Source organism: Phyllobates terribilis, unplaced genomic scaffold (genome assembly GCF_046119375.1).
Source record: "Phyllobates terribilis strain yellow unplaced genomic scaffold, ASM4611937v1 Scaffold_7__3_contigs__length_470593459, whole genome shotgun sequence".
NCBI classification, from domain to species: Eukaryota; Metazoa; Chordata; class Amphibia; order Anura; family Dendrobatidae; genus Phyllobates; species Phyllobates terribilis.
In genome coordinates, this window is record NW_027362767.1 from 232,559,848 (window position 1) to 232,585,242 (window position 25,395).

General features: G+C 43.4%; 1 protein-coding gene across 1 annotated transcript in view; it reads left to right on the forward strand.

The window, feature by feature from the left end:
* The window catches only part of LOC141155470 (nuclear receptor subfamily 6 group A member 1-like), a 260,468-nt gene that overhangs the window by 30,031 nt on the left and 205,042 nt on the right, over positions 1–25,395 (forward strand). Inside the window, exon 2 of the mRNA XM_073642336.1 lies at positions 21,898–21,936. Coding sequence (XP_073498437.1) covers positions 21,898–21,936 — 39 coding nt within the window. The remainder of the gene's footprint in view (positions 1–21,897; positions 21,937–25,395) is intronic.

Below are 25,395 nucleotides of genomic sequence, written 5' to 3' on the forward strand. Positions count from 1 at the left end.
TTTTATCTCTTCCCTTATGGACCTAGGTAAATACATAGTTAATATAAATGCTCTTTATTAAAATGATTTATTTTAAGAATTTTTTTTTTGTCACCTGCAAGTTTTCAGGACTTTCTTAGGGTATGTGCACACAGCGTCTTTTAGACTCCAGCATTTCCTCATAGTTTTTGAAGAAGGAAATGTTGGTGGTGTTTTTGCTGATGCACCTTTTCTGATTTTTTTTTTTAGAAAACTTTTTTTTTTTTAATTTAATTTCATATTAAATGGAAGCCTGCATAAGAATGGACCGGTCAGTACTTTTAGCTGCCTCGCAGGTTTCGAAACCTTAAGCGCCTAAAAAGTTACAAAAGGCAGAGCAGATGCACCGCAAATTATTTTAACAATTATTTTTTGGCATTTTTTTAGCGTTTTTTTTCAGGTGGGTTCCACCTGAAAAAGATGTCAAATGCGCACGTAGCCCAACTCCAGATTTTGCATATATATCTGACTTGCAAAACTCTTCAAGTATCTCTCTCCTGTCTTTCGGTGTGCTGAGTCTCAATGGAGTATAATGGGAGGTGTAACCTGGCGCCTCACTGTGCTGGCACTTCGTCTTGCTGCCGACCTTAGACATTAGATGGTCGTTGGCTGATCGTTCAGTCCACAGCCATCTCAGGCGACTCTCCCTTATATATTAGCATACATTTGGGTCCCTCCTGTTTTCTCTGAGAAAGCCGCCAAATGATGTCGGGCGGCGAGTTATCTCCCAGAAAACAATGCATTTGATAGTTGGAAATCGACATGTCCAATCAACATCTCTCCCAACCATAAGCCGGACGACGACCCATAAACATTAGACCATCGGCTGAACCTGTCGATATCGGCGCGTTCAGCAGACATTATCCTAATGTGTATAGGGGCCTTTAGTGTTATTTCCATTTTCATAGATGGATATTGTTGGGTAGTTCTTGAAAAAAAAAATAAAAATTTGCAATTTTTCTCCAATAACCACCCACGACAGCACCAAAGGAGGATGTCGCCCCACCCTAATAGGGACAGGAAACACAAAGAGGTTAAATAGCCCCTCCCTCATCCTCCCTCCAGTGTTTTTCCTGTCCCTATTGGAATGAAGAGGTCATCCAGATTGCTCTGTCCCGGCGGCAGAGACCCAGCATACCTTTTAAGCCGGGCAGCTGGGATCGAGCGTGTTCTCCTCCTCCCCTTATGCTGCTCCGGTCTCCTCTGGACTCGGGACCCCCATCCCCACAGAGTCCGCGCCTGCGGGTAAGGTCCGGTGGGTGTCGGGCTGGAGGCCTCCTCGAGCTCTCCAGCCCAGCTCCTCCCCCCCTCTCAGATGGCCTCCGGAGTTCTCCATAGCGGTAGAGACGCGAGCCGGATCCCGGAAGTGACGCGGACCGCTGATGACGTCACTTCCGGTCTGCGTTCCACCCTGGAACGCAGTTACCTAAAAACGTCCGTAGAGTGACGGGGGACGCCGAAACAGGGTCCCTTAGGTTACTTCCGGTCCGTTTAGGACAATGGGGGCCTCTGAAAATGGAAATAATAAAAAGCAAAAAAAAAAAAAGACCCCGCAGGTGATCGCAGGTGTTCCTGCTTCACCAATTGGACCAAGGGGGAGGAGCCTTCCCACCCCCCTCCCCAGGGAATGAGAGAAAGCGCTGAGTCCAGTCGCCTATTTAAGAGCCCTGGACAGAAGACATCTAAGGTAGGACCTAATCCGTTTTGTATATTTACACACTGGATGGTCAGGAATCTATCTTCTCCATGTCTGCTGAGCCCAGCGCGATTCCAGCCCCAGTAAGTCTGGCACTGGGGGTCCTTTCCTAGGTACAGGTTAGAATTGGTATGTTATTTACCCTCTCCCTCTTTTTTAGGGGGACAAGGATCCTGCACCAGGGAATAAGTCTAGCCGGAAGTGTACTATATGCGCAAAAAAACTATCTTCTTCAAACAAAAAATATTTATGCCAGAAATGTACGGAGAAGATTATTAGGGAAGAGCAGCCATCCCTCATAGATTAAATCAAGGGGATAGCCCGTCAGGAAGTTCAATCTTCATTGGCCTCCTTTTCCCGATCCACTTCTGACTCGCCTCCAAAGGCTAAGAAGAGGAAGATTTCCCTGGAAGAAAGAAAAGACTCGGACTCCCAGGATGAAATATCCCTTCCAGAAGAACTCATAGAGGAAGGTGAACTCAGCCCAGCAGAGGAAGGTCTGGAAAAGAAGAAATATTATTTCTCAACGGAATTTATGGAAGACCTCCTCACAGCAGTAAGAAGAACGATGGAGGTGGAAGAAGAGAAGCCCACTAGATCAGTCCAGGAAGAGATGTTGAGTGGTCTCCGTTCAAAGAAAAAGATAGTGTTCCTGATACATAAAAACTTTCAGGATTTAATCCTGGACGAATGGGAAAATCCTGAAAGACGACTGAATACACCAGCAGAATTGAAAGACCGGTTTCCGGTGGATGAAGAAACCTCAAAATGTTGGACCGAGATACCGAAGGTCGATATTCAAGTGCAAGAGTCGCTAAAAAAAACAATATTGCCATTCGAGGATTCGTCGCAACTGAAGGATCCTCTGGACCGCAAGATGGACAGCCTTCTCAGGAAATCCTGGGAGACATCAGCAGCCCTTCTGAACACTAATGTAGTCTCCACGTGTGTTGCACGATCCATGTCGAGATGGCTCATCCAAGTTGAAGAGCATCTGGCTATGGGCACATCCAGAGAAGAGATACAAGCTTCCTTATCCTTGCTGCAGAAGGCCACTGACTTTCTGACAGATGCCTCAGCGGAATCTGTGAGAGTAACCGCCAGGACAGCAGTCCTATCGAACTCCACAAGGCGAGCACTATGGCTGAAATCGAATGGTGATGTGGCCTCCAAAATGAAACTGTTCCATTCCCTTCAGGGGAGAATATATGTTTGGCCAGGCCCTTGACGACCTCCTGGAGAAGGTGGCTGATAAGAAGAAGTCCATGCCAGAACCCAGACACTACAAGAAGACCCCCTTTCGCCCCCCTCGGGAGCAGAATCCCCAGTACAAGGGGAAAGGGAAGTCTGGTCGGTAGACCTACCCCAAAGGAGGGAAAGATAAGAATATTTTTTTCCCAAAAGGACAGCGACAACCGAAGCGGTGACGCCAGAGCAATGGGGGGACGAATCATGAAATACCGTCCCCAATGACAAACGATCTGCTCCAGTCAATGGGTCTTGAAGGTAATTATAGAAGGGGTGAAGATGGAATTCTCCTCATATCCTCCAAGAAAAGTGAGGATAACTCGTCTAACCTCCCCGAGATTAAAAACCGCACTGATGTCCGGCCTAAAAGACCTACTATCCTTGGGGGCTATTTCACCGGTCCCAAAAACAGAAAGACACACAGGCCACTATTCATGCCTGTTTATGATAAGAAAACCAAATGGCACTTACAGAGTAATAATAAATCTGAAACCCTTAAACGGATACATCATCTACCGAAGAATCAAAATGGAGTCCATCAGATCAGCAGTTCCATTGATAGGACAAGGATATGTGATGGCAATCATCGACTTAGTATGCGTCCTGTATCACGTCCCTATACATCCAACATACCGGAAATTTCTAAGGTTTGCGGTGGTTCAAGAGGATCAAACTTTACATTTTCAATTCAACGTATTGCCGTTCGGGATATCCTCAGCACCAAGAATATTTACCAAAATTATGTCAGAGGTAGTGGCTTCAATCAGAAAAGAAAAAATCTGCATCATTCCCTACCTCGACGACTTGTTACTAGTAGGTCCCTCGGTGGAATCACTCCAGGAAGATCTGCAAAGAACAATCCAAATCCTGACCACCCCAGGGTGGTTGATAAATCATCAAAAGTCAGACCTGGTCCCTGCCACAGAAAAAACATTCCTGGGTGTTCTACTAGACTCTGCCAGACAAACCTCCTTCCTACCAAAGGACAAACAGATACTTTTGAGATCCAAGATATCGAATCTGAAGTCCCTGAACAGGGTGTCCCTAAGATTTGCCATGTCAGCCCTCTGCTCCATGACAGCCTGCATTCAATCTGTAGCCTGGGCTCAGGCTCACACCAGGGTATTGCAAACCCATATTCTTGCACAGTGGAACGGAACCCCAGACTTCCTAAACAGGAAGATCATGATCCCTCATTATGTGAAGACATCCCTGTCATGGTAGCTCAGCCCAAGAAACCTAAGAACAGGGGTTCCATGGTCTCAGTTCCCTCTGATAAGTCACTTTAGATTACAGCAAGATGGGATGGGGAGCAGTCGTCGCTCAAACCCCCTTCCAAGGGGTCTGGACAGAAGAGACCAGCAGGAGATCCTCCAACTTCTCCGAGTTAAAGGCAGTGGAGGAGGCACTCAAAATATCGGCTCCAATCATTACAGACAAACACGTAAAAGTCTATTCAGACAACATGACTACCGTAGCTCACCTGTCCCATCAAGGGAGTACAAGGTACGAGAATCTAAAAAGTATCTCTGCAAGAATATTCTGTGCAGAAGGACATCTTCGTTCCTTATCAGGTCTGCACATAAAAGGCTCAGACAACATCCAGGCCGATTTTCTGAGAAGGAATATCCATCCGAGGGAATGGGAGCTGGACTTAGACATTTTCCACATGCTGACCAGACAATGGGGTCGTCCGGAGGTGGATCTCTTTGCAAGACGCCAGAACACCAAGACAGAAAAATACTTCTCCCTAGATCCAAACGACGTATGCCTGGGGATAGATGCATTCGCTCACCCGTGGCGTTTCCATCTGGCTTACGCTTTTCCCACAATTCCATTGCTACCCAAGACCTTACAGAAGTAAGGACCGAGGAGATCAAGATAATCTTGATAGCCCCACTTTGGCCCAAAAGGAGCTGGTTCTGTGCACTAAACAGTCTAAGCATAGAAGGACCGCTCATTCTGCCTGCAATCAAAAACCTTCTCCATCAGGGTCCAATACTCCATCCAGATCCAGAGAACCTCCATCTAGCGGCCTGGCTTCTGAGTTCACAATCCTGAATGCCAAGGGACTCTCAGACCGAGTAATTCATACCCTACAAAAAAGTTGGAAACAAATCACAAACTCCATATACAGCAAGATATGAAAGAGATTCCTAACATGGTATAAACCAAATATACCAGATCTTCGGCATCCTGACATGACCCAGATCTTGGATTTTCTACAAGAGGGGCTGTACAAGGGCCTTAGACCCAGCACCCTCAAGGTTCAGATCGCGGCGCTGAGTGCCTATTTCGACCAGAGCCTAGCCGAACACCAATGGGTAAAAAGGTTCATGACAGCAGCTACTCGTCTGCGTCCCAGAATAATCAACCACGTTGATAATATCGTCCTTAAAGGTCTGACACTACCACCGTTTGAACATTTGGCCTCAATAGAGCTGGATAAATTAGCCTGGAAAACAACTTTTCTAGTAGCGATTACCACTGCCAGGAGAGTGGGAGAAATCCAGGCCTTCTCAGTGAATGACCCATATCTGAGAATCTTGGATGATAGGATTATTCTACAACTGTACCCATTTTTCTTGCCAAAGGTAGTCTCAGACTTTCATAGGTCACAGCAGATAATTCTGCCTTCCGTCAGGACCCAAAAAATAAAAGGGAAGAAGAATTCCATACTTTGGACGTGAGACGTGAGGCGGGTTGTTCGTCACTACCTCCAAAAGACAGAGGCCTGGAGAAAGGATCAGAACCTCTTTATTCAGCCATCTGGTCAGAACAGAGGGTAGAAAGTCTCAAAGGTTACCATCGCTACTTGGATCAAGAAAGCAAATGTGGAATCATATCAGATCCAAAATCTCTCACCACCAGAAAAACTGAAAGCGCACTCTACTAGAGCCATGTCCATCTCCTGGGCAGAGAAGGCTAGCGCTTCCCGCGAGCAGATATGTAGAGCAGCTACATGGTCCTCGGTCCATACCTTCACCAAGCATTAGAAACTTAATTTAATGTCCATTAAAGACTTGGCCTTTGGGCGGAAAGTGCTTCAGGCCATTGTCCCTCCCTAAACATGAGTCTTTGGTACTCCTTCTTTGGTGCTGCCGTGGGGGGTTATTGGAGAAAATAGAATTAGACTTACCGGTAATTCGGTTTTGTAATAACCCTCCACGACAGCACTGGTAATTCCCTCCCAGGCTTGGTTAGCCAGAAAATCATCTAATTTGAATAGGAATAAATATAAATTGAAGCATCCATACTTGTGTGGTCCTTTATAAAACACTGGAGGGAGGGACTATTTAACCTCTTTGTGTTTCTTGTTCCTATTAGGGTGGGGTGACATCCTCCTTTGGTGCTGTCGTGGAGGGTTATTAGAAACCGAATTACCGGTAAGTCTAATTCTATTTTTTGCTTATTAAAATTTGCAGTTATTCTATAGATATTAAAAGATTTGTTAACAGCTCGCTGCCAGTAGACCGACCACCTCTGCATTTAAGCACTACCCCGAACCTGCCAGAGATTAGGAGGTAACATCACGCACCGGTGATCCTGGACAGGTTTAAAACTGCTTACAAGCTCAATAGAAAAGAGCTTGTAAGCACTGCACATGTAGCGAGGTTCATCAGACCCCAAAGCCTACATGACAGATTACCCTACAAGTTTCCAGCCAGGCAGTGATTATTACGAAAGAAGGCTTGTCTCCTCTTTATTACTGTTCATCGAAGACTGAGTCCTCTCCTTTGTGTAGAACTACCAAGCTTTTTACCTTGTGGGAATCGTAACCATTAAGAGGCATGCCTCCTTTTGGACAAATAAGGCCACATTCACACATCCATAATACATACCCAACCTGACCGCTGGGTTTCCTGATCTGAACTTGTGTATGTCTATGAGCTGTGTATTGCGATCTGAGCATGGTCTATGTTTTAGAGAAATGTGAATTCTGCCTAAGGGCTCTTGCAGATGTCTGTGCAAATTGCTCCAAGATCAGACTGCGTGGACTGGTCTTGACCTTCCCGACTTGAGCTTGACCGCTTCATATATTACTATCAGGCTGCCACGCTCTAGTTGAGAGCCGTGGCCAGTCCGATCTCGGACCGATTTGCCCTGACGGCTATTACTGATGAGGTTTGTAATCAAATGATATTTTTTTTATAAAAACATCTTTTATACTGATTTTTATAACTCCACCATTTGACCTCCATATTCCTTAACATGGGGCTTCACAAGTCAGTTCTTAAAGGGGTTTTCCCACAAAGTTAATTTTGATCAACATTTTAACCAATAGATCTTGGACTAATAATAACTTCCACAATTGGATGTATTTCAATAAAATGTTCCTGTGCTGAGATAATCTTATAAATGTGCCCCTGCTGTGTACTGTGTAATGGCTGTGTCTGACCGTACAGGAACATAGTCTGATCATACCACATCTCCTGGGCAGGGGAGGAAGCAAAAGAGTATACAGACAGGACAACAGGGGAGAAAACAAAAGAGTATACAGACAGGACAGCAGGGGATCACAGCTGATTATTTCTTTGAAGTAAAACATTGTTTCAAAACAGGCAGAGAAATGTTTTACCTCACAAAAAAAAACCCAGCTGTGAGCCCATTCTGTCCTGTCTGTATACTCTTTTTCTTCCTCCCCTGCCCACGAGTTGTGGTACTGTGGTATGAGCAGACCATGTTCCTGTACGGTCAGACACAGCCATTACACAGTACACAGCAGGGGCACATTTATAAGATTATCTCAGCACAGGAACATTAAATTTTAAAATTATGTTTGTTCTTGAGAAAGCCCCTTTAAGTCTTTGTGCACACAGAGTTTTCGGTTGAGTTTTCTGGAGCGGATCCCTGTCCAAATTTTTTCTCAAGAAGTTTTGGAAAACCGTATTAATTTCTACAGGAAATCTACTTTGCTTTACTGTTCATATAAGGCTGTGTGCACATATTGCATTTTTTTTTAGTGCCAATTTGTTATGTAGTCTGAAGGCTTTCCAGATGCCGGCAAAGTGAATGAGAATCCTGAAGTCTCGTGCACACATTGCTGATTTTTTACTTGCAGATTTGATGCAGATTTAAAACTGTAGAATTTCAATTCTTTCAGCGTTTTTGCTGCAAATTTCACCCATACTAAATAAGTGGGGGAAAAATCTGGAACAAAAACGTGTCAAAAGTGCACGTATTTTTCCTGCCAAGAGATGTTGAAATTTCAGCACCAAATACTTAAAGTTTTCCCACGAACAAAAGTTTATTTTAATCAATAGATCTTTAAAATAATAATTTCCACAATTGGATGTGTTTAAATAAAATGTTCCTGTGCTGAGATAATCTTATAAATGTGCCCCTGCTGTGTACTGTGTAATGGCTGTGTCTGACCGTACAGGAACATGGTCTGATCATACCACAGCTCCTGGGCAGGGGAGGAAACAAAAGAGTATACAGACATTACAGCAGGGGAGGAAGCAAAAGAGTATACAGACATTACAGCAGGGGAGGAAGCAAAAGAGTATACAGACATTACAGCCCGCGATCACAGCTAATTCTTTCTTTGGAAGTGAAACATTGTTTAAAAACAGGCAGAGAAATGTTCTACCTTACAGAAAAAGAATCAGCTGTGATCCCCTGCTGTCCTGTCTGTATACTCTTTTGCTTCCTCCCCTGCTGTAATGTCTGTATACTCTTTTGCTTCCTCCCCTGCTGTAATGTCTGTATACTCTTTTGCTTCCTCCCCTGCTGTAATGTCTGTATACTCTTTTGCTTCCTCCCCTGCTGTCCTGTCTGTATACTCTTTTGCTTCCTCCCCGCCCAGGAGCTGTGGTATGATCAGACCATGTCCCTGTACGGTTAGACACAGCCATTACACAGCACACAGCAGGGGCACATTTATAAGATTATCTCAGCACAGGAACATTTTATTTAAACACATCCAATTGTGGAAATTATTATTATTTTAAGATCTGTTGATTAAAATGAACTTTCGTTCGTGGGAAAAGCCCTTTAACATGTGCACCTACCCATATATACATACACATAATATATACCCTCTTAGGGTAGGTACATTTATTTTATATATATATTCCTGAGGAGGTGTAAAAGTAATTGCATGTCACGTCTTTGAAGTGGATTCTGTTGGATTGTTCGAAGCCTCTCCGCAGTAAGGTGTCAAATCAAAAAGCTGCAAGAAACACTTCTGGGGGGGGGGGGGAATTACTGCCCCAAAAACAACTTAAAGAAGAAGTTATCCTGAAGATGTTTCTACTTAAAGGGGTTGTCCACTAGTGCTTCATCTCTTAAGGCCACATTGAAATAAAAACAATGGTTGTTTGACTTCTGCAACATCTCCCTTCCGGTGGCATGTCGGCACTGCTCTTCCTGGTGGGTCCCTTGACTTTGTTGTGGCATGGGACTGCTGCAGTTAGTCAGTGGCTGCAGTGCCATGGCACAACAGTGTCACGTGACCTGTTGGATATAGAGAAACCGCCATTGCTGCAACCAGTGAAAGGTGAATATCCATTGTTTTGTATTTTAATGCAAACCTGGGCGGCATGTACTGTATGATTTTAGCCAGGTTTGACTATGAAACACTGAAACGTTTCAAAGAAACTAGGGCAAGGAACAGTACTCTAAGACCATGTTCACACTGAGTTTTTTTTTTTTTTTTTGAGGCATTCAAAAACCTTGAGTTTTTTTTAAAAGCCGGACTAGTTGGACCAGTTCTGAGACTATATTCCTACAGAGATGTTGAGCTGAGGACTGAGCTGCACGGGAGACTAGTCGGACAAGCCGGTTCCCGGTGACTTCTCCCTGCCCGCTTCCCTTGAGTGACAGGTGCGAGTATAAGGAGAGACCTGTGAGTCACTAGCCGCAGACGGGGAGAAGTCACCGGGAAACTGTTTATCCGACTAGTGTCCCGTGCAGCTCAGTCCTCAGCTCAACATCTCAGTGCGAATATAGTCGCAGAGAACTGTTCCTTGACCTTGTGGAAAATCAATTTGCAATCAGAAATGCATACACCTATCAGGTTGTGTGAATATTTCCAAATTCGTTCAGAGTAATTCAGTCACCCCAGGCTTTTATTACATGTCTACTGGAGCCAGGCTGGAGCAATATGCCACGTGACATTACAGATGGTGAACAGTCATTAATATCCTCTTGCGGAGTATCCACAGGTTGGAATTCCTCCATGGGTGGCTCGTATCTTTTCTTTTGTTTCATTTGTTTTTGTCCCAAATGAGTCTGTTTAGGCAGTATTCTAAAGGGTCTCAAGTATCTCATAAGTGTGCCCGGACCCTTCATGCGTGTCCTTGGCCATCTGTGATGAGAGGTTTTTGTAGGTTGGTCTCAGAGGGTTATGTGCGGAGTTGCATGAGTTTTGCCTTTCTGCTCGAAAGATATTTTCGTAAAACACTTTTGAAAGAAGTGTCTTAACGAGCCCACATCGCAACCCATTGATATTCCTATATAGAGTACGATCATGTTGATAGCATCCTGGTTGGACTAATGATAAAATAGGCTGGATTTGTGCTTTTTCCATTAAAAATGATTAAAAAGATCCTTGGAGACGTTTTTAGAAGCGGTTCTGTTCAAACAATGCTGATAAAAGACGCAGTGTGAACATATCCTTAATATTACACATTTCATACCCATTGGCGTCTAAGTGGTAAGGTTTCTCCTTGTGGAAAGTGACAAGCCAAGCCAAGCCTGGCATGTCAGAGTGAGGAGACTTTTATAAGCCATGCATGCTCCTCTGGGAAATTAAATATGCAAATTGCCTCTTCTGAGAGGAAGAGGACTAGAACTCTAGCGCCACCAATTGGAAGCAGAAATCCTAAAAAGTCAATATTGACTCTTTAACGAGCCTTGTAATATGACTTAAAAGCCAAAACAGAATCTCAATTTGCAGACAGTGTTTCGGGGTGATGCCCCCTCATTAGTGCAAAGTATCAAACAACAAATCTTAGACTACAATTCGTCATTCGCCAACTATGAAATAATCTGCTCCTCTCCTGCACAGACTGTAATTACGGTACATTCACACTTTACATTCAAGTCATGATTTACTGTAAAATGGCACATTATTTTTGCAACCGTTTTTTTTTTTTTAACAGCCGCTGTATTTTGCCATGATTTCATGGTAATGACTGCAAAAAAAATCAAACAACCTGTGGCTTGAGCTGATCGTGTCTAAGTTCCCTAAATGTATGAGGATGGACGTGTACCATATTTAATACAACATCCATGAAGCCTCAGACATGTGTTGTATCCATTTTTTTTTTTTTCACGGATCCACCACACACCTATTCACATGTCCATTTTTTTCCGATATCAAGGATGAAAAGTTCCAATGCTAGTCTATGGGTCCGTGAAAAACACGTACTATATTTAGCATTGAAAAAGATTTGTCATTTTTCTTCATCCATCCGTGAAGAACACTGACTCGCGGGCGGCACACTGGCTGGCGGCACACTGACTAGCATCGCGGGCGGCACACTGGCTGGCTCGCGGGCGGCACACTGGCTGGCTCGCGGGCGGCACACTGGCTGGCTCGCGGGCGGCACACTGGCTGGCTCGCGGGCGGCACACTGGCTGGCTCGCGGGCGGCACACTGGCTGGCTCGCGGGCGGCACACTGACTCAACTCCTGACACCGGTGCCACTTTTCATGTATGTGTTTAAATACAGACGTGTGAATGAGGCTTTATATTGCATTTTACCCTTTTTATTTTTTATAGTCTCGGACACCCAACATCACGTATGACGTCATAGCTGATGTAACCATAACGGTCTCTCTAACTTCGCTGTTTTCTGGATCCCAATCTCTTCCTTTTCCAAACTCTCCCATAAATGCAGTTATAGATTCGCTCGCTATATTAATCAATATGGGGCTGCAAAAGGTCGTCAGAAATTCAGAAGTTGGTAAAGGCTGTGATTTATGACCCCCATAACTGTTCTCATTAACGTTTTGCCTTATCCAACAAATCTAGAAATAAGCGTGCCTCATTTTATCAACAGGTGTGGCGGTCTATCTTCTAATAACCGTGCTCTCACCGGATACATATTGTATAAGCTCTGGGGTAGCATGAAGGACAGGTGCTCCTCCCTGCTCCCTTTGGTAATTAGCATTTGTTCCATTGACTGGAGGGGGGTGTATTAGCAGACTGGCGTGTGTCAGGGTCAGGAGTGCTACAGATGCGTGGGTGGAGCTGGAAGCGTGCCCGGGCCACCGGCTAAACTCACAATGCACATTCATATTGTCCGAATGGGATTTCAGGACTGAGCTGCTGAGGACAGCACAATGATGACACCCACGGAGCTGCCAAGATGATGATCGGTGAGGTTAATGATACTTTTAATTTCCCGATAAAGTGTAACCCTATTTATTTGTGACCCCCAAATAACCCAAGTGTGAAATTTGGGAGATGCGGGTGGGTGCAAGGATGTCCTTTCTTTTATTTTTCTTCGCTTGGGTGGTTTGATGGCTCAATCCCAGTTTGTTCGTAGTCGGATTGTTTAGCAGTAGTTTATACTTTTTTGTTTTATTTTGAGGCTTTATCGCCTCTGTTTATGGGGTTATACTTTGTAGGACGAGTGGTTCAGTGCAGAGATTTCACAAGGCAATGCTGGTGAGCAAATCAAGGACTTGTGCCGAGCGAGGGGGTCTTTGCGTGTTTTCGGTATAAATCCACTCTACAGACGTCTACTAAAAATAAGTCTCCATTGAGCTTTTTACAAGGCTTTATGATGCTTGAAGGCTCCTGGCCATGGAGGTCAGCTATAGGGTTTCCAATAGACTTCATAAAAAGTTCTGATTTTTTCTTTTTTTTTTTTTCTTTTACATTTTTCAGCAAGTTTTGGCACGTGATCATTTTTTTTGTTGTTGTAACTGTAGCCCATAATCCTACAACATAATGTCATGTTTAGTAAGTCCAGGTTCACATGTTGCAGTTTTGGAGTAGATTTTACTCACGATGTAAAATCCGTAGTATTTTACAGTTTTAATTTAATCTCCTCCTCATGCTGCTTTTTTTCCCTTAGTTTTTTGTTGCAATCTTTATATACGCAGTATGTTGGGAAGCACACTTTTTTTTTTATTTTGTGCGCCGTTTTTCCCCATTCATTTCTATCCGGAGATTAAACCTCTAGCCTGGAATTTTGTTTTGTTGCATTTTTTTCAGTGCGTTTCCGAAATAGCAAAAAATGCAAGTACCAAGAGCGAAAAATATTGCGGATTTCAGATTAGAAATTCTTGCGTAAAATCTGCACCAAATATGCAACATGGGAGCCTAGCCTAAAGTGATAGTCCAAGATTAGGAAAACAAGCCAAACTGCCTTTATCTGAAAACAGCTCTACCTTTGTCTAGAGGTTATATGTCGTAGCACTTTTTTTTTAGAAGAAAGCAGCCATGTTTTTCTATCCTGGACAACCCCTTTAAAACAGTACTGTATATTTATTGTATATGTATTTTTTTTTTCCTGCTCAGCGGAGTGCGGTGAACTATTCCTTGTAGGACACTGTTCTCATTTTACCATTGCTTGATGTATCAGGTATACATGTGAGGCGGTTCCTGACATGTTCTTTCAAAAGATGCCGCACCACAAACGTAAAGTGGCAAACGTTGGTCAATACACTGAGTAAGAGAATTTTTTTTTTGCGGTGGCCCACTATATTGGCAAGTGCTTACCTATGGAGGCCAAAAGGACACTCGGTTGCCCTCTGTTGGGTGCAAGGGGACCTATTACTACGTTCAACAAATGTGATGAGACCACAGACTATAGACCCCCATTTCTACTTTAGATTAATGTCTGCTGAATTCTCCGATATCAATGGATTCGTCTGACAATCGAATTTGTATGGGGGCGCCGGCCAACTGATGGTTGGGTGAGATGTCGATCGCGCATGTCCGATTTCCTACTGACGATGGAATCGTTCTCCCAGAGATAGGTCGGCAGCTGAAAACACTGGAGGGCTTGGCTGATTTGGCTGTCGGCCGAGCAATCGGCCAACAGCTATCTGGCTTGTATGGAGGCCTTAAGTTTGTCCACTTTTGCAGTTTGGTTGATTTTCGTGTACTGCTCTCTGTTACCAGCTATTTCATGTTGGGGTAAAACTTGATTCTGCTGGTTAAGTCCAGATAAAGACATTTGGACCTGATGATAGATAGCTTTCTCCTCCATCACCATTGAAAACACATGAACTTTCTACCAGTCGTGTATGGGGTCGTCATGAAGGATGGCTGTCGACTGTTCGTTCAGCAGACTATCTGTTCCGGCTCTACCATATAAATGAGCACTTGGCTCGGCCGAGCTGAGCGTCCATGCGGTTTCAGCCAGGAGGAGAGAGAGAGCTGTTCAGACTCTTCTGTAAGCAGCTGGTCTCCTCAGAAAACAAAGATTGGATGTTCAATTTCCAACTCACCCAATTCTCATCTCACCCACCATCATCTGTTGGGAGGCCCAACATATATACAGTGATGGCTGAAAGTGTTGACACCCTTGAAATTGTTCCTGAAAGTGGACTTGTAACCTTGATATTGTTCAACAATTTTGGTTCTCAAGTCCTCAGACAGTTCTCTTCTCCTCTTTCTGTTCTCCATGCTTGGTGTAGCACACACAGACACACAATGCAAAGATTGAGTCAACTTCTTCCCTTTTTATCTGGTTTCAGGTGTGATCTTCATGTTGCCCACACCTGTTACTTGTCACAGGTGAGTGTGAACGAGCATCACATGTTTGAAACAAAGTTGTTTACCCACAATTTTGGAAAAGTGCCAATCATTTTTGTCCGGACCATTTTTGAGGTTTTTGCTAATTGCTATTCTTGCGCTCCCATAATATCTTTTTTTATAATGTCATGATGCCAGAGATCAACTAAAAATTTATATGAATGACATTTTTTTTTTTTTTCTATCTGAATAAATGAAATGTTGGCACAGGATTATCATTACTTGTGGGTGTCCTGCCCCTCGTTGCATGAATGCAGAGACTCTGCGGCCTCGCTCTTGCCAGATGTTTGTATAATGCAGATCTCCAGCGAGGAGACGTTCCTTGTAAGCGGAGACCTTACTGTTTGCTAACACACAGCACGTTCCAGCTGTAGGAGGTCCACTAAGAATACAATAGGATTTCCTTGCCGTTCTCTCCACTTTCCAGGCGTCTTAGCCAAGCACCTAATTCTCTTTGTGTTGCAGCCAATGGAGGGGATTTTATTTTTTAACAATAGCCAGAAAGTGAGGGGCTTGCAAGGCAGTGAACCTTGGCGCGGGGGTTTTTTCCTGAAAAATTGTTCAATAGTGAAATTCGTTGTTCAACAAGGAGATTAGTTTGACTCTTGCAGCTATCAATCTGTTTTACCTTTTGCAATTCATGCCAAAATCTGTTGGTGGTAAGTTTTAATCCTTCCTTATATATTGGCCTCAGATGTAAAGATGCCAAGATAACTGTAATGACTTAGCTTGATTTTATATTTTTTAAAGGGGAGCATCATCCTGTGCTTTGCCATTAATTTTAGGACCATTGATTAAACCATATCAACTGCTTTTTATTTTAGTTGAATAGATCATCCTATTACCAAATATCGCCATCTACCATGGCAGTAAGTTGGGTTCCCCTACAGCCATGCAATTGGGTTCTACAGTGTTCTCAAAGGGAACCTGTCACCAAGTTTTTACCACCTAATCTGAGAGCTGCATGGTGTAGAGACAGAGACCCTGATTCCAGCGATGTATCACTTACTGGGCTGCTTGCTGTAGTTTTGATACAATCACTGTTTTATAAGCAGGAGATTATCACTAGAGGACTAGTAACCCTGCTTCCCGGTAGTCCAACCCGGCCCCCACCACTAATTGGCAGCTTCCTGCACAGTGTACACAGAAAGCTGCCAATCATTGGTGAGGGGTGGGGTTATACAGAGCTCAGTATTCAGAGAACTGGTAGATTTTGAGCAGTAAAAAAAAAAATCTGATTTTATCAAAATAACAGCAATTATCCCAGTAACTGATGCATCACTGGAACGGAAACTTTGCCCCTACATCTCAGATTACATAACCTGGTGACAGATTCCCCTTCAATCAAAAGTCTATTCTTGTAATGCCAAGTAATCCAGAACAAGAGATGATCTTTGTAGCCAACTCATAGAGGGGGGTCCCAAGTGGGGACCTTCTTTTTTTTCTTTTTTTTATTCCACATCAGAAGGTGAGCAGTGGCCGGTGACTTCACGTCTAATAAATAGGACGGGGGAGTGATACCTGACGCGCGTGCACAAAGCTGGTGGGTATCTGACCCGCTCACATCCTAATAAACTAGTAAGTGGGGCCAGATTACATTAATTGCCCAAATCTGAGAGATCATAGTCCATCTATGAGCTGGGCTTTATGACCCGAAAAGGCATGAGGTGTCATTACTGCTGGACAGGAATATGATGGCTCATTGCAGGATTACTATAGGAGCATCGTCTTTACACATTGACCCGTCTTAGTATTAATCCATGAGACCACTGTGGCCATTTATTTAATATGGTGTTTGCTTTCAAACAAATCCTTCTTAAAATGTGATTTTTCTACCTAAATTGGAGGTGCCCTTCCTCTCGCTTATCCGACCCTCCTCCCCCTTTCCCCTAAGTTATATTAAGTTAATCAATAGAAGTATATTGATTTCCTATGGATGAGTTATTACTCTGCTTTCCCTTCAGAGGCACAAAAACAATAGAGCGCGGTAGAATAGTTTAGGAAAATGGACACTTTTTTTTTTTTAAAGTAGTATTTATAAAGGTAGGTTGATCCTAACAATGGAGTCTGTGCATCTAAAGAATCCCTTAAAGAGGATCGGTCACTTGCTGTAAATATGTAATTTCTTACCTGGTGTAAATGCCGCTGTTCTCCTGAATCCGGCGATGTCTTTCTTTTGTTCCTACGCCTCTCCATTATTAAGATATGGCTTTTTTTCCCCTAATCTTTTTAGCCAACTGGGTGTGGAACTAGAAAAGACGCCCACATAGTAGCGTTGAGGAACACACCCACTTGGTTAAACGAGACTCGAATTACATACAGGGAAGAAGGGGCCATATCTTGGGAACGGAGAGGCGCAGGAACAAAAGAAAAATGACGCCGGATTCAGGAGAACAGCGGCTTTTACACCGGGTAAAAAATACATGTTTATGGAGGTAAGCCAATGCATTACATGGACATCCTTGATCCCGGGAGATTTCAGGAGTCGGGCACTCTGTGATTAGCTTACCTTTGGGCAACTTTTATATGTAAAGTAACTTGATGAAAATGGACAATCCCTAATTAGAAAGAAGTAGAATGTTTGAATGAGCCATCGTCTGGCGAATAATCATTCTGATGACTCGGCCATACACATTTTGGTTCAATTTGGCCCTAAGTTGTTCAAACTGATCACATGTGATCCATGACACCGGTTGATGGAGATACTACCATTTTGGGAACACTCTTTCATAGCAAGGTTGCTTCTAGACGAACGACTCCATATGAAATTTTAAGCACGACTAATATCTTTCTGTTCAGTGCATAAAATGATCAGGCATTCTTAAAGAGTTGTTTTAATGCTTCTTTATTCATAAATCAATAATTAATGTGAAAATTTGTAACGTCCTAATACATTTTATTAGAGGAATCCACTTCTTTCTCCCCCCTGGATTATTCATTCTCAAAACTCAATTCACAGGTAAAAAGCTGTCTTTATTGAACACAGACCGAGATGGGAGATGACAGTTGGTGCTCATAAAGTTCTATGGAATGCTCTGACTTTAGCTCCTCCCTCCCCATTAAATTCTAAAAGCACCAACTGTCATCTCCTCTCTCAGTAATAAGACAATCAGCCTTCAGTGAAGACAAATTTTACCCAGGAATTGAGAGTGAAACATCAGTCGTGAAGAAGAAAAAAGCAAATTTTTGTGATCAGATATAGAAGGGGTGAAATAAGTAAATGGCCTTCATGGTAAAATAGCTGCTAGGAAACCACTGCTAAGGATAGGCAACAAGGAGAAGAGACTTGTTTGGGCTAAAGAACACAAGGAATGGACATTAGACGAGTGGAAATCTGTGCTTTGGTCTGAGGAGTCCAAATTTGAGATCTTTGGTTCCAACCACCGTGTCTTTGTGCGACGCAGAAAAGGTGAACGGATGGACTCTACATGCCTGGTTCCCACCGTGAAGCATGGAGGAGCAGGTGTGATGGTGTGGGGGTGCTTTGCTGGTGACACTGTTGGGGATTTATTCAAAATTGAAGGCATACTGAACCAGCATGGCTACCACAGCATCTTGCAGCGGCATGCTATTCCATCCGGTTTGCGTTTAGTTGGACCATCATTTATTTTTCAACAGGACAATGACCCCAAACACACCTCCAGGCTGTGTAAGGGCTATTTGACCAAGAAGGAGAGTGATGGGGTGCTGTGCCAGATGACCTGGCCTCCACAGTCGCCAGACCTGAACCCAATCGAGATGGTTTGGGGTGAGCTGGACCGCAGATTGTAGGCAAAAGGGCCAACAAGTGCTAAGCATCTCTGGGAACTCCTTCAAGATTGTTGGAAGACCATTTCCGGTGACTACCTCTTGAAGCTCATCAAGAGAATGCCAAGAATGTGCAAAGCAGTCATCAAAGCAAAAGGTGGCTACTTTGAAGAACCTAGAATATAAGACATATTTTCAGTTGTTTCACACTTTTTTGTTAAGTATATAATTCCACATGTGTTAATTCATAGTTTTGATGCCTTCAGTGTGAATGTACAATTTTCATAGTCAAGAAAATACAGAAAAATCTTTAAATGAGAAGGTGTATCCAAACTTTTGGTCTGTACTGTATTTGAGAGGATCAGACTTTACTATCAAATATATATTTGTATTATAGTGTATGTATTTGTGTAGTCATTTGTCTCAAAAACCTTTTTCGGTGACTATCAAATATTGACAAATAAAACTTTTCAAAACTTTGCCCTCAATTCATCATTGTTTCTCCAATTTTTTTTGTAGTATTTTGCTCTTTATTAGTGGCATTATTTGTGCCTTATTCTCTATCCGTTTTGCTCTGTTTTTTAAGTTCACTTTTACAATTTGCCCTTGACAACTTTGATTATCCAGATGTTTCATGAATTGAGACTTTTTTCAAATGTTGCAATATTTTTTTGGCAAATCTCACTCCAGTCCCGTCCTGGAATAAGGTTTTTGGCATATTTTATTTTTATTTTGATGCATTTGAAGACAAATGTACATAATTTTGAAGCATTTTTGCTACTTTTTGTACTTAAAGCATTTTTTATTTTTGCAACTCAGTGAGAAAAACGTTAGTGAATATCACTGGATAAAGAAAAATTGCAAATGATGAATTGAGCCGTTTTGTGTTTTAACATATTTTTGGCTTAACACATACCATACTTTTTGTCCAGTTATAGAAAAAATGCATGCCATAGTATAGTAAAAAAAGCAACCAAAAAACAGACTTGTATCCCATTCAGGATACGTGCATCTTTAAGACCACAGTGGAAAAGTCATTTCAAGCGGCTTCATCGTCATTTTCTCTGTACTCATCACTGTAGCTGCGTGAAGAATAAACATCTATCTTTTATTAACCGCTTCCTGATTTCTGAACCCTAAAATCATTAAAAGAAGTAGCAGAAGTCAATATGTGCACAGCAATGTCGTTTTTACATTGCTGTGTACTATGCTCACATTTGCAGTGCTGTTCCAGGCGGAATCCGTCTGAAGAAGACGTGTGCACATTGCCTTACTTTTGTGTTTTTTATTTGTTTTTTGTTAGCTAGTGGGATTTCAAACATTACCTCTTAGGTTTCACAGGGGATCTTTTCTGTAAAGAATAGATGTCGTGTAACGTTTGTAGGGTGTATACATTTTCACGGTTGCATAAAATGGGTTCAGATGATCATGACCTTTTTGTGATGTTGCAAAAGTGAGCAATGAACATTTTATGAGGTTAAAGCGTGAGAATAGCCAAAACCTCGGGTGGAGAATATCACCATAAAACGTGATACATTTGTTCCTGTAATTCCTCATATGTGATGAGAAAATATTAGTGACTTGGGTATGTGCGACCACCTCCTCCTCCTCATACCAGACCTGGACCATCTCATGCTTCTAAGGCTAGAGTCACACCACCGTGTATGCTCTCATCCAAAAAAATCAGTGTGATGGCTCTGTGATGGCTCTGTGATGGCACTCTGATGGCACTCTGATGGCACTCTGATGGCACTCTGATGGCTCTGTGATGGCACTCTGATGGCTCTGTGATGGCACTCTGATGGCTCTGTGATGGCACTCTGATGGCTCTGTGATGGCTCTGTGATGGCACTCTGATGGCACTCTGATGGCTCTGTGATGGCACTCTGATGGCTCTGTGATGGCTCTGTGATGGCTCTGTGATGGCACTCTGATGGCACTCTGATGGCACTCTGATGGCACTCTGATGGCTCTGTGATGGCACTCTGATGGCTCTGTGATGGCACTCTGATGGCTCTGTGATGGCACTCTGATGGCACTGTGATGGCACTCTGATGGCTCTGTGATGGCACTCTGATGGCTCTGTGATGGCACTCTGATGGCTCTGTGATGGCACTCTGATGGCTCTGTGATGGCACTCTGATGGCTCTGTGATGGCACTCTGATCAGAATATGATTTGATTTTCTCCAATGAGGAGAAGATGGAAAAAAAAATTCTCAACCTTCTCCATTCTGTCAATCCGTGAAAATTGGACTGCACTCAGATGTCATCCAAGTTCAGTCCGAATTTTTTCCATGGACTCATTGTCTTTCCTTGCCAATCTGAATATTGGATCAAACTCGGACATGCTGCGTCCTTTTTTTTTTACCGACAGACTGTGTCCAAGGAAAAAAATCGAACATGTGCGCCACCCGATAGACTAACAATGGTTCACGTGCCATCTGATGTTATGTCAAATCGCACTTGGATTGAAAAATTGGTGTCCATTAGTCTGATCCTGACCCGTTTGTATTTTTGGGCTTCCTTCTTTAAAAAAAAAAAAAAAGAGGTAATCCGCATTAACTAACATATTTTTTCCTTTGCTGTAATACATTTTTATAACATATGAAGCAGATCCTTTGCGTATAGCTTTGATTGCAGTTATACATTGTTTTGTGTCCACAGTTCCTATGCAGGCTTATGTGTTTTCGTGGTTGCAAGCTACACTAAAAACCTGTTCCATGTTATTCTTTTCCATTTTTCCTTCTCTTGTTGCAAATCTGTGGACGGCAGGAGAGGAGCAGATGGAAGAGAGTAACGCTGAACAGTTTGCCACCCACAGTACCCATATGGTGCCGTGCGTTCTGCAGGGGTTCTGGTGTTACATCCATAGCTCATTAATCATACCTCGGAGTCAGAAGAGATGCACACAGCGCCTAATATTTCATGTATTTGTATAGGGAGTCTCAACAATTGAAAATGTGTCCAGAACTTGGCTAAAATATGATACCTAAAGGTTAAATTAAGTAATTTTGCATTGCATATTTCTGGCCAAGTCAGAGATCGACTATCTTGCATCATGTATGGGTATGTTCACATTATTTATTATACTTGTATAGCGCATCACTTTACAGACATCATCATCACTGTCCCCATTGGGGCTCACAATCTACATTCCCCATCAGTCTGTGGAAACTGGAGAACCCAGAGGAAACCCACGCAAACATGGGGAAAACATAGAAACTCCTTGCAGATGTTGTCCTTGGTGGGATTTGAACCCAGGACCCCAGCGCTAATATATATATATATATATATATATATATATATATATATATATATATATATATATATATATATATATATATATATATATATATTACTTTTCCCGAGAAATAATTAATTCTTCTGCAATGGAAAGTCATTTCTATCCTGAACTTGCTTCTATGCGGTGTTGTCACTAACGCGGTTCTCCGTCTTATTTTGTAGGATTTTATAAGGACATTCCCGAGGAGGATGACCAGGCTGGTAAGTCGTTGATTCACTTTGGGTGTCAGGCGGAAGCCGGCGAGCTGTGAGAAATAAGTAATGTTGTAGATCATGTTTACGATCTGGGCTTTTGTTGGTGGTGTAGGAGCGGCAGAAATGTCCACAATGATGTGTTGGAGTAATCCTGAGATAAGCCGGGAATACTTCAGTATAGTTTACAGTTTCTCTAAAAGCTGCTGTAACTTTAGACTTGAGAGCAGGGACAAGGTCAGATCTTTTTCTTTTAGTCATTGGATATTCATCAAGTTTTAACCCTATTGAAGTAGCGGCAACATCTGGGATCTGCAGTCGGGCCCCAGTAACTAGGAGGATGGCCCCCTCGGTCTCTGCATTATTGGGAGTCCCCACCACTCATAAATTAATGACCTATCCTAGCAATAAGCCATCACTTTATAAATTGGAATATCCCTTTAATTGTGTGGAACATGCCACAGATTCGTAATCTTTGAGAAACGTAACTACATCAGCTATCTCCAATCTATCCTAAACTCTGCTGCCTGACTAATCCACCTGTCCCCCGCTATTCCCCCGGCCTCTCCTCTGTCAATCCCTTCACTGGCTCCCTATTGTCCAGAGACTCCAGTTCAAAACCCTAACCATGGCATACAAAGCCATCCACAACCTGTCTCCTCCATACATCTGTGACCTAGTCTCCTGGTACATACCCGCACTCAACCTCCGATCCTCACAAGATCTCCTTCTCTACTCCCCTCTTATCTCCTCTTCCCACAATCGCATACAAGATTTCTCCCGTGCTTCCCCCCTACTCTGGAACTCTCTACCCCAACACATCATACACTCACCTACCGTGGAAACCTTCAAAAGGAACCTCAAGGCCCACCTCTTCCGACAAGCCTACGACCTGCAGTAATCCTCGCTCCATCATACCGTTGCACGACCAGCTCTACCCTCACCTACTGTATCCTCACCCATCACCTGTAGACTGTGAACCCTCGCGGGCAGGGTCCTCGCTCCTCCTGAACCAGTCGCCATCACGTTTTTTAAAAGATCATTGTACTTGAACAAGATCTTGTGAGGATCGGCGGTTTCGTGCAGATAAGTAACGGGAGACTAGGTCACAGATGTATGGAGGAGACATGTTGTGGATGGCTTTGTATGCCATGGTTAGGGTTTTGAACTGGAGTCTCTGAGCAATGGGGAGCCAGTGAAGAGATTGACAGAGGAGAGGCCGGGGAATAGCTGGGGGACTGGAGGTTTAGTTGGGTAGCAGAGTTTAAGATTGGAGGATTACGAGAGTGTTAGGCTGTGTGCCCACGATGCGTTTTTTAAGCGTTTCCGCAGCGGCAAAAACACTTAGAAAACGCTTGGTAGAAGGTCTGCCATGTTCCCCAATGATAATCCGCATGTGCTGAGCACATGCTGCAGAAATTTCCGCTGCGGATTATCATTGCGGAAAAAAACGCAGCACTACCAATTATTTTGCGGAAGTGCTGCGTTTTCGCCGCCATTGACTTGCATTGGAAAGCATGGATTACGCATCACTGGATCTGTACATGCGGAATCCAAACATTTCAATGTGCTGATGGTACCCGGGTATGGAGGAAAGGAGACTCTCCTCCGGACCCGGGTACCATAGAACCTGTAAAAAAAAGAATAAAATAAAAAATAAATATTATATTTACCTTCTGATGGGCCCCCCTTCGCTTGTCCTCCCTTGCCAGCAGATCGCGGTGGACTGAAGGACCTGCGCTGACGTCATAGTCATGTGACTGCAGGTCCTTCAGTGTACCGCGATCTGCCAGCAAGCCAGGACGGAGCGAATAAAGACTCCGGGGGCCATCGGAAGGTAAGTATAGATTTATTTTTTTATTTTTTACCATTCTTTTACGGTCACACTATATAAATCCATGCCGTTTGCATGGATTTATATAGTGTGACCAAGTTGTCAAGCACTTTCCAAGTGATGCTAAAATCGCTTGGAAAGTGCTTGTCAACCAGCATGCAGAAATGCAAGTGAAGAACGCTTCACATCCGCATGTCCCTGGCAGGAACAACGCATGTACAATCCGCATGTATAATCCGTATGCGTTTTTTCTGAAAGGGAGATGCAGAAACGCGCAGGAAAAAATCCTGAGCATTTCTGCGTCGTGGGCACATAGCCTTAGAGGGGAGGCCAAAGCAGGAGGTTGCAGTAGTTGAGGCGGGAGATGATGAGGGCATGCACTAGTGTTTTTACAGATTCGTGGTTGAGAAATGTGCGGATCCGGGAGATATTTTTGAGTTGGAGTCGGTAGGAAGTGGAAAGGGCTTGGATATGTGGTTTGAAGGAGAGTTCAGAGTCTAGGGTTACCCCAAGGCAGCGAGCTTGCAGGACTGGGGAGAGTGAGCAGCCATTGACGTTGGTCAGATGGGGGATGAATGGGAAGGTGGAAAGATGATGAATTCTGTTTTATCCATGTTAAGTTTTAGAAATCTGGCAGAGAAGAAGGATGAAATAGCAGACAGACATTGTGGGATTCTGGTTAGTAAGGAGGTGATATCAGGTCCAGAGAGGTAGATCTGTGTGTCATCAGCATTGAGGTGGTACTGAAAGCCATGAGACTCTGAGCTGTCCCAGGCCAAAGGTGTAGATGGAGAAGAGCAGAGGTCCTAGGACTGAACCTTGGGGGACACCGACAGATAGGGGGCGAGATGAGGAGGTGGTGTGTGAGTGGGAGAAACTGAATGTTCTGTCTGTTAGTTATGAAGGGATCCAAGATAAGGCCAAGTCTGTGATGCCGAGAGATGAGCCTGTAGTAAGAGGGAATGGTCCATTGTGTTGAAGGCAGATGATTGGTCCAGGAGGAGGAGGACAGAGTAGTGTTGCTTGGATTTGGCAGTTAGTAGGTCATTGGTGACTTTAGTCAGGGCAGTTTCAGTAGAATGGGCATTACATGGGCATTTAATATTAATCACTGTATGGACACGTACAATGACGACAACTTTTCTCTGACGGTTCAGCAGGGAAATTAAACACTTACTGCCAGGTTCATCCACACATTACAGCTGCTAGGACATATATGGGATTCCCGAACGAGTAGACAACCCCTTCAAATGGAACATTAAAAATTGAGGAATATCAGACAACGACCAGTCGTGACTGTCTGCACCATCCCATGAGATCAGAAGTCATTCTTTATAGCTATATAGGAATAAATAGAAGTACCATCTAATAAGCACGGGTTCAAACTATGGCCGGCATCCAGGTGTTATGCTGTTTCCGCAGACATAGAATTTGAAGACTTTGTCCTGGATTGCGGCTATTTAGACATTTTGCAAATTCTTTCACATGGCGCAGAGGCGAGTCCGAGCAGAAGGCCGGCTGAAGTGAATGTTCATGAATGGCTGCGGACAGTTATATGTTGATTTGAAAAGTTTATGGGTGACCGCCTCATCTGTTATGTAGAAAATCCTGAAATGCCAAAAGCAGAAAAGGAC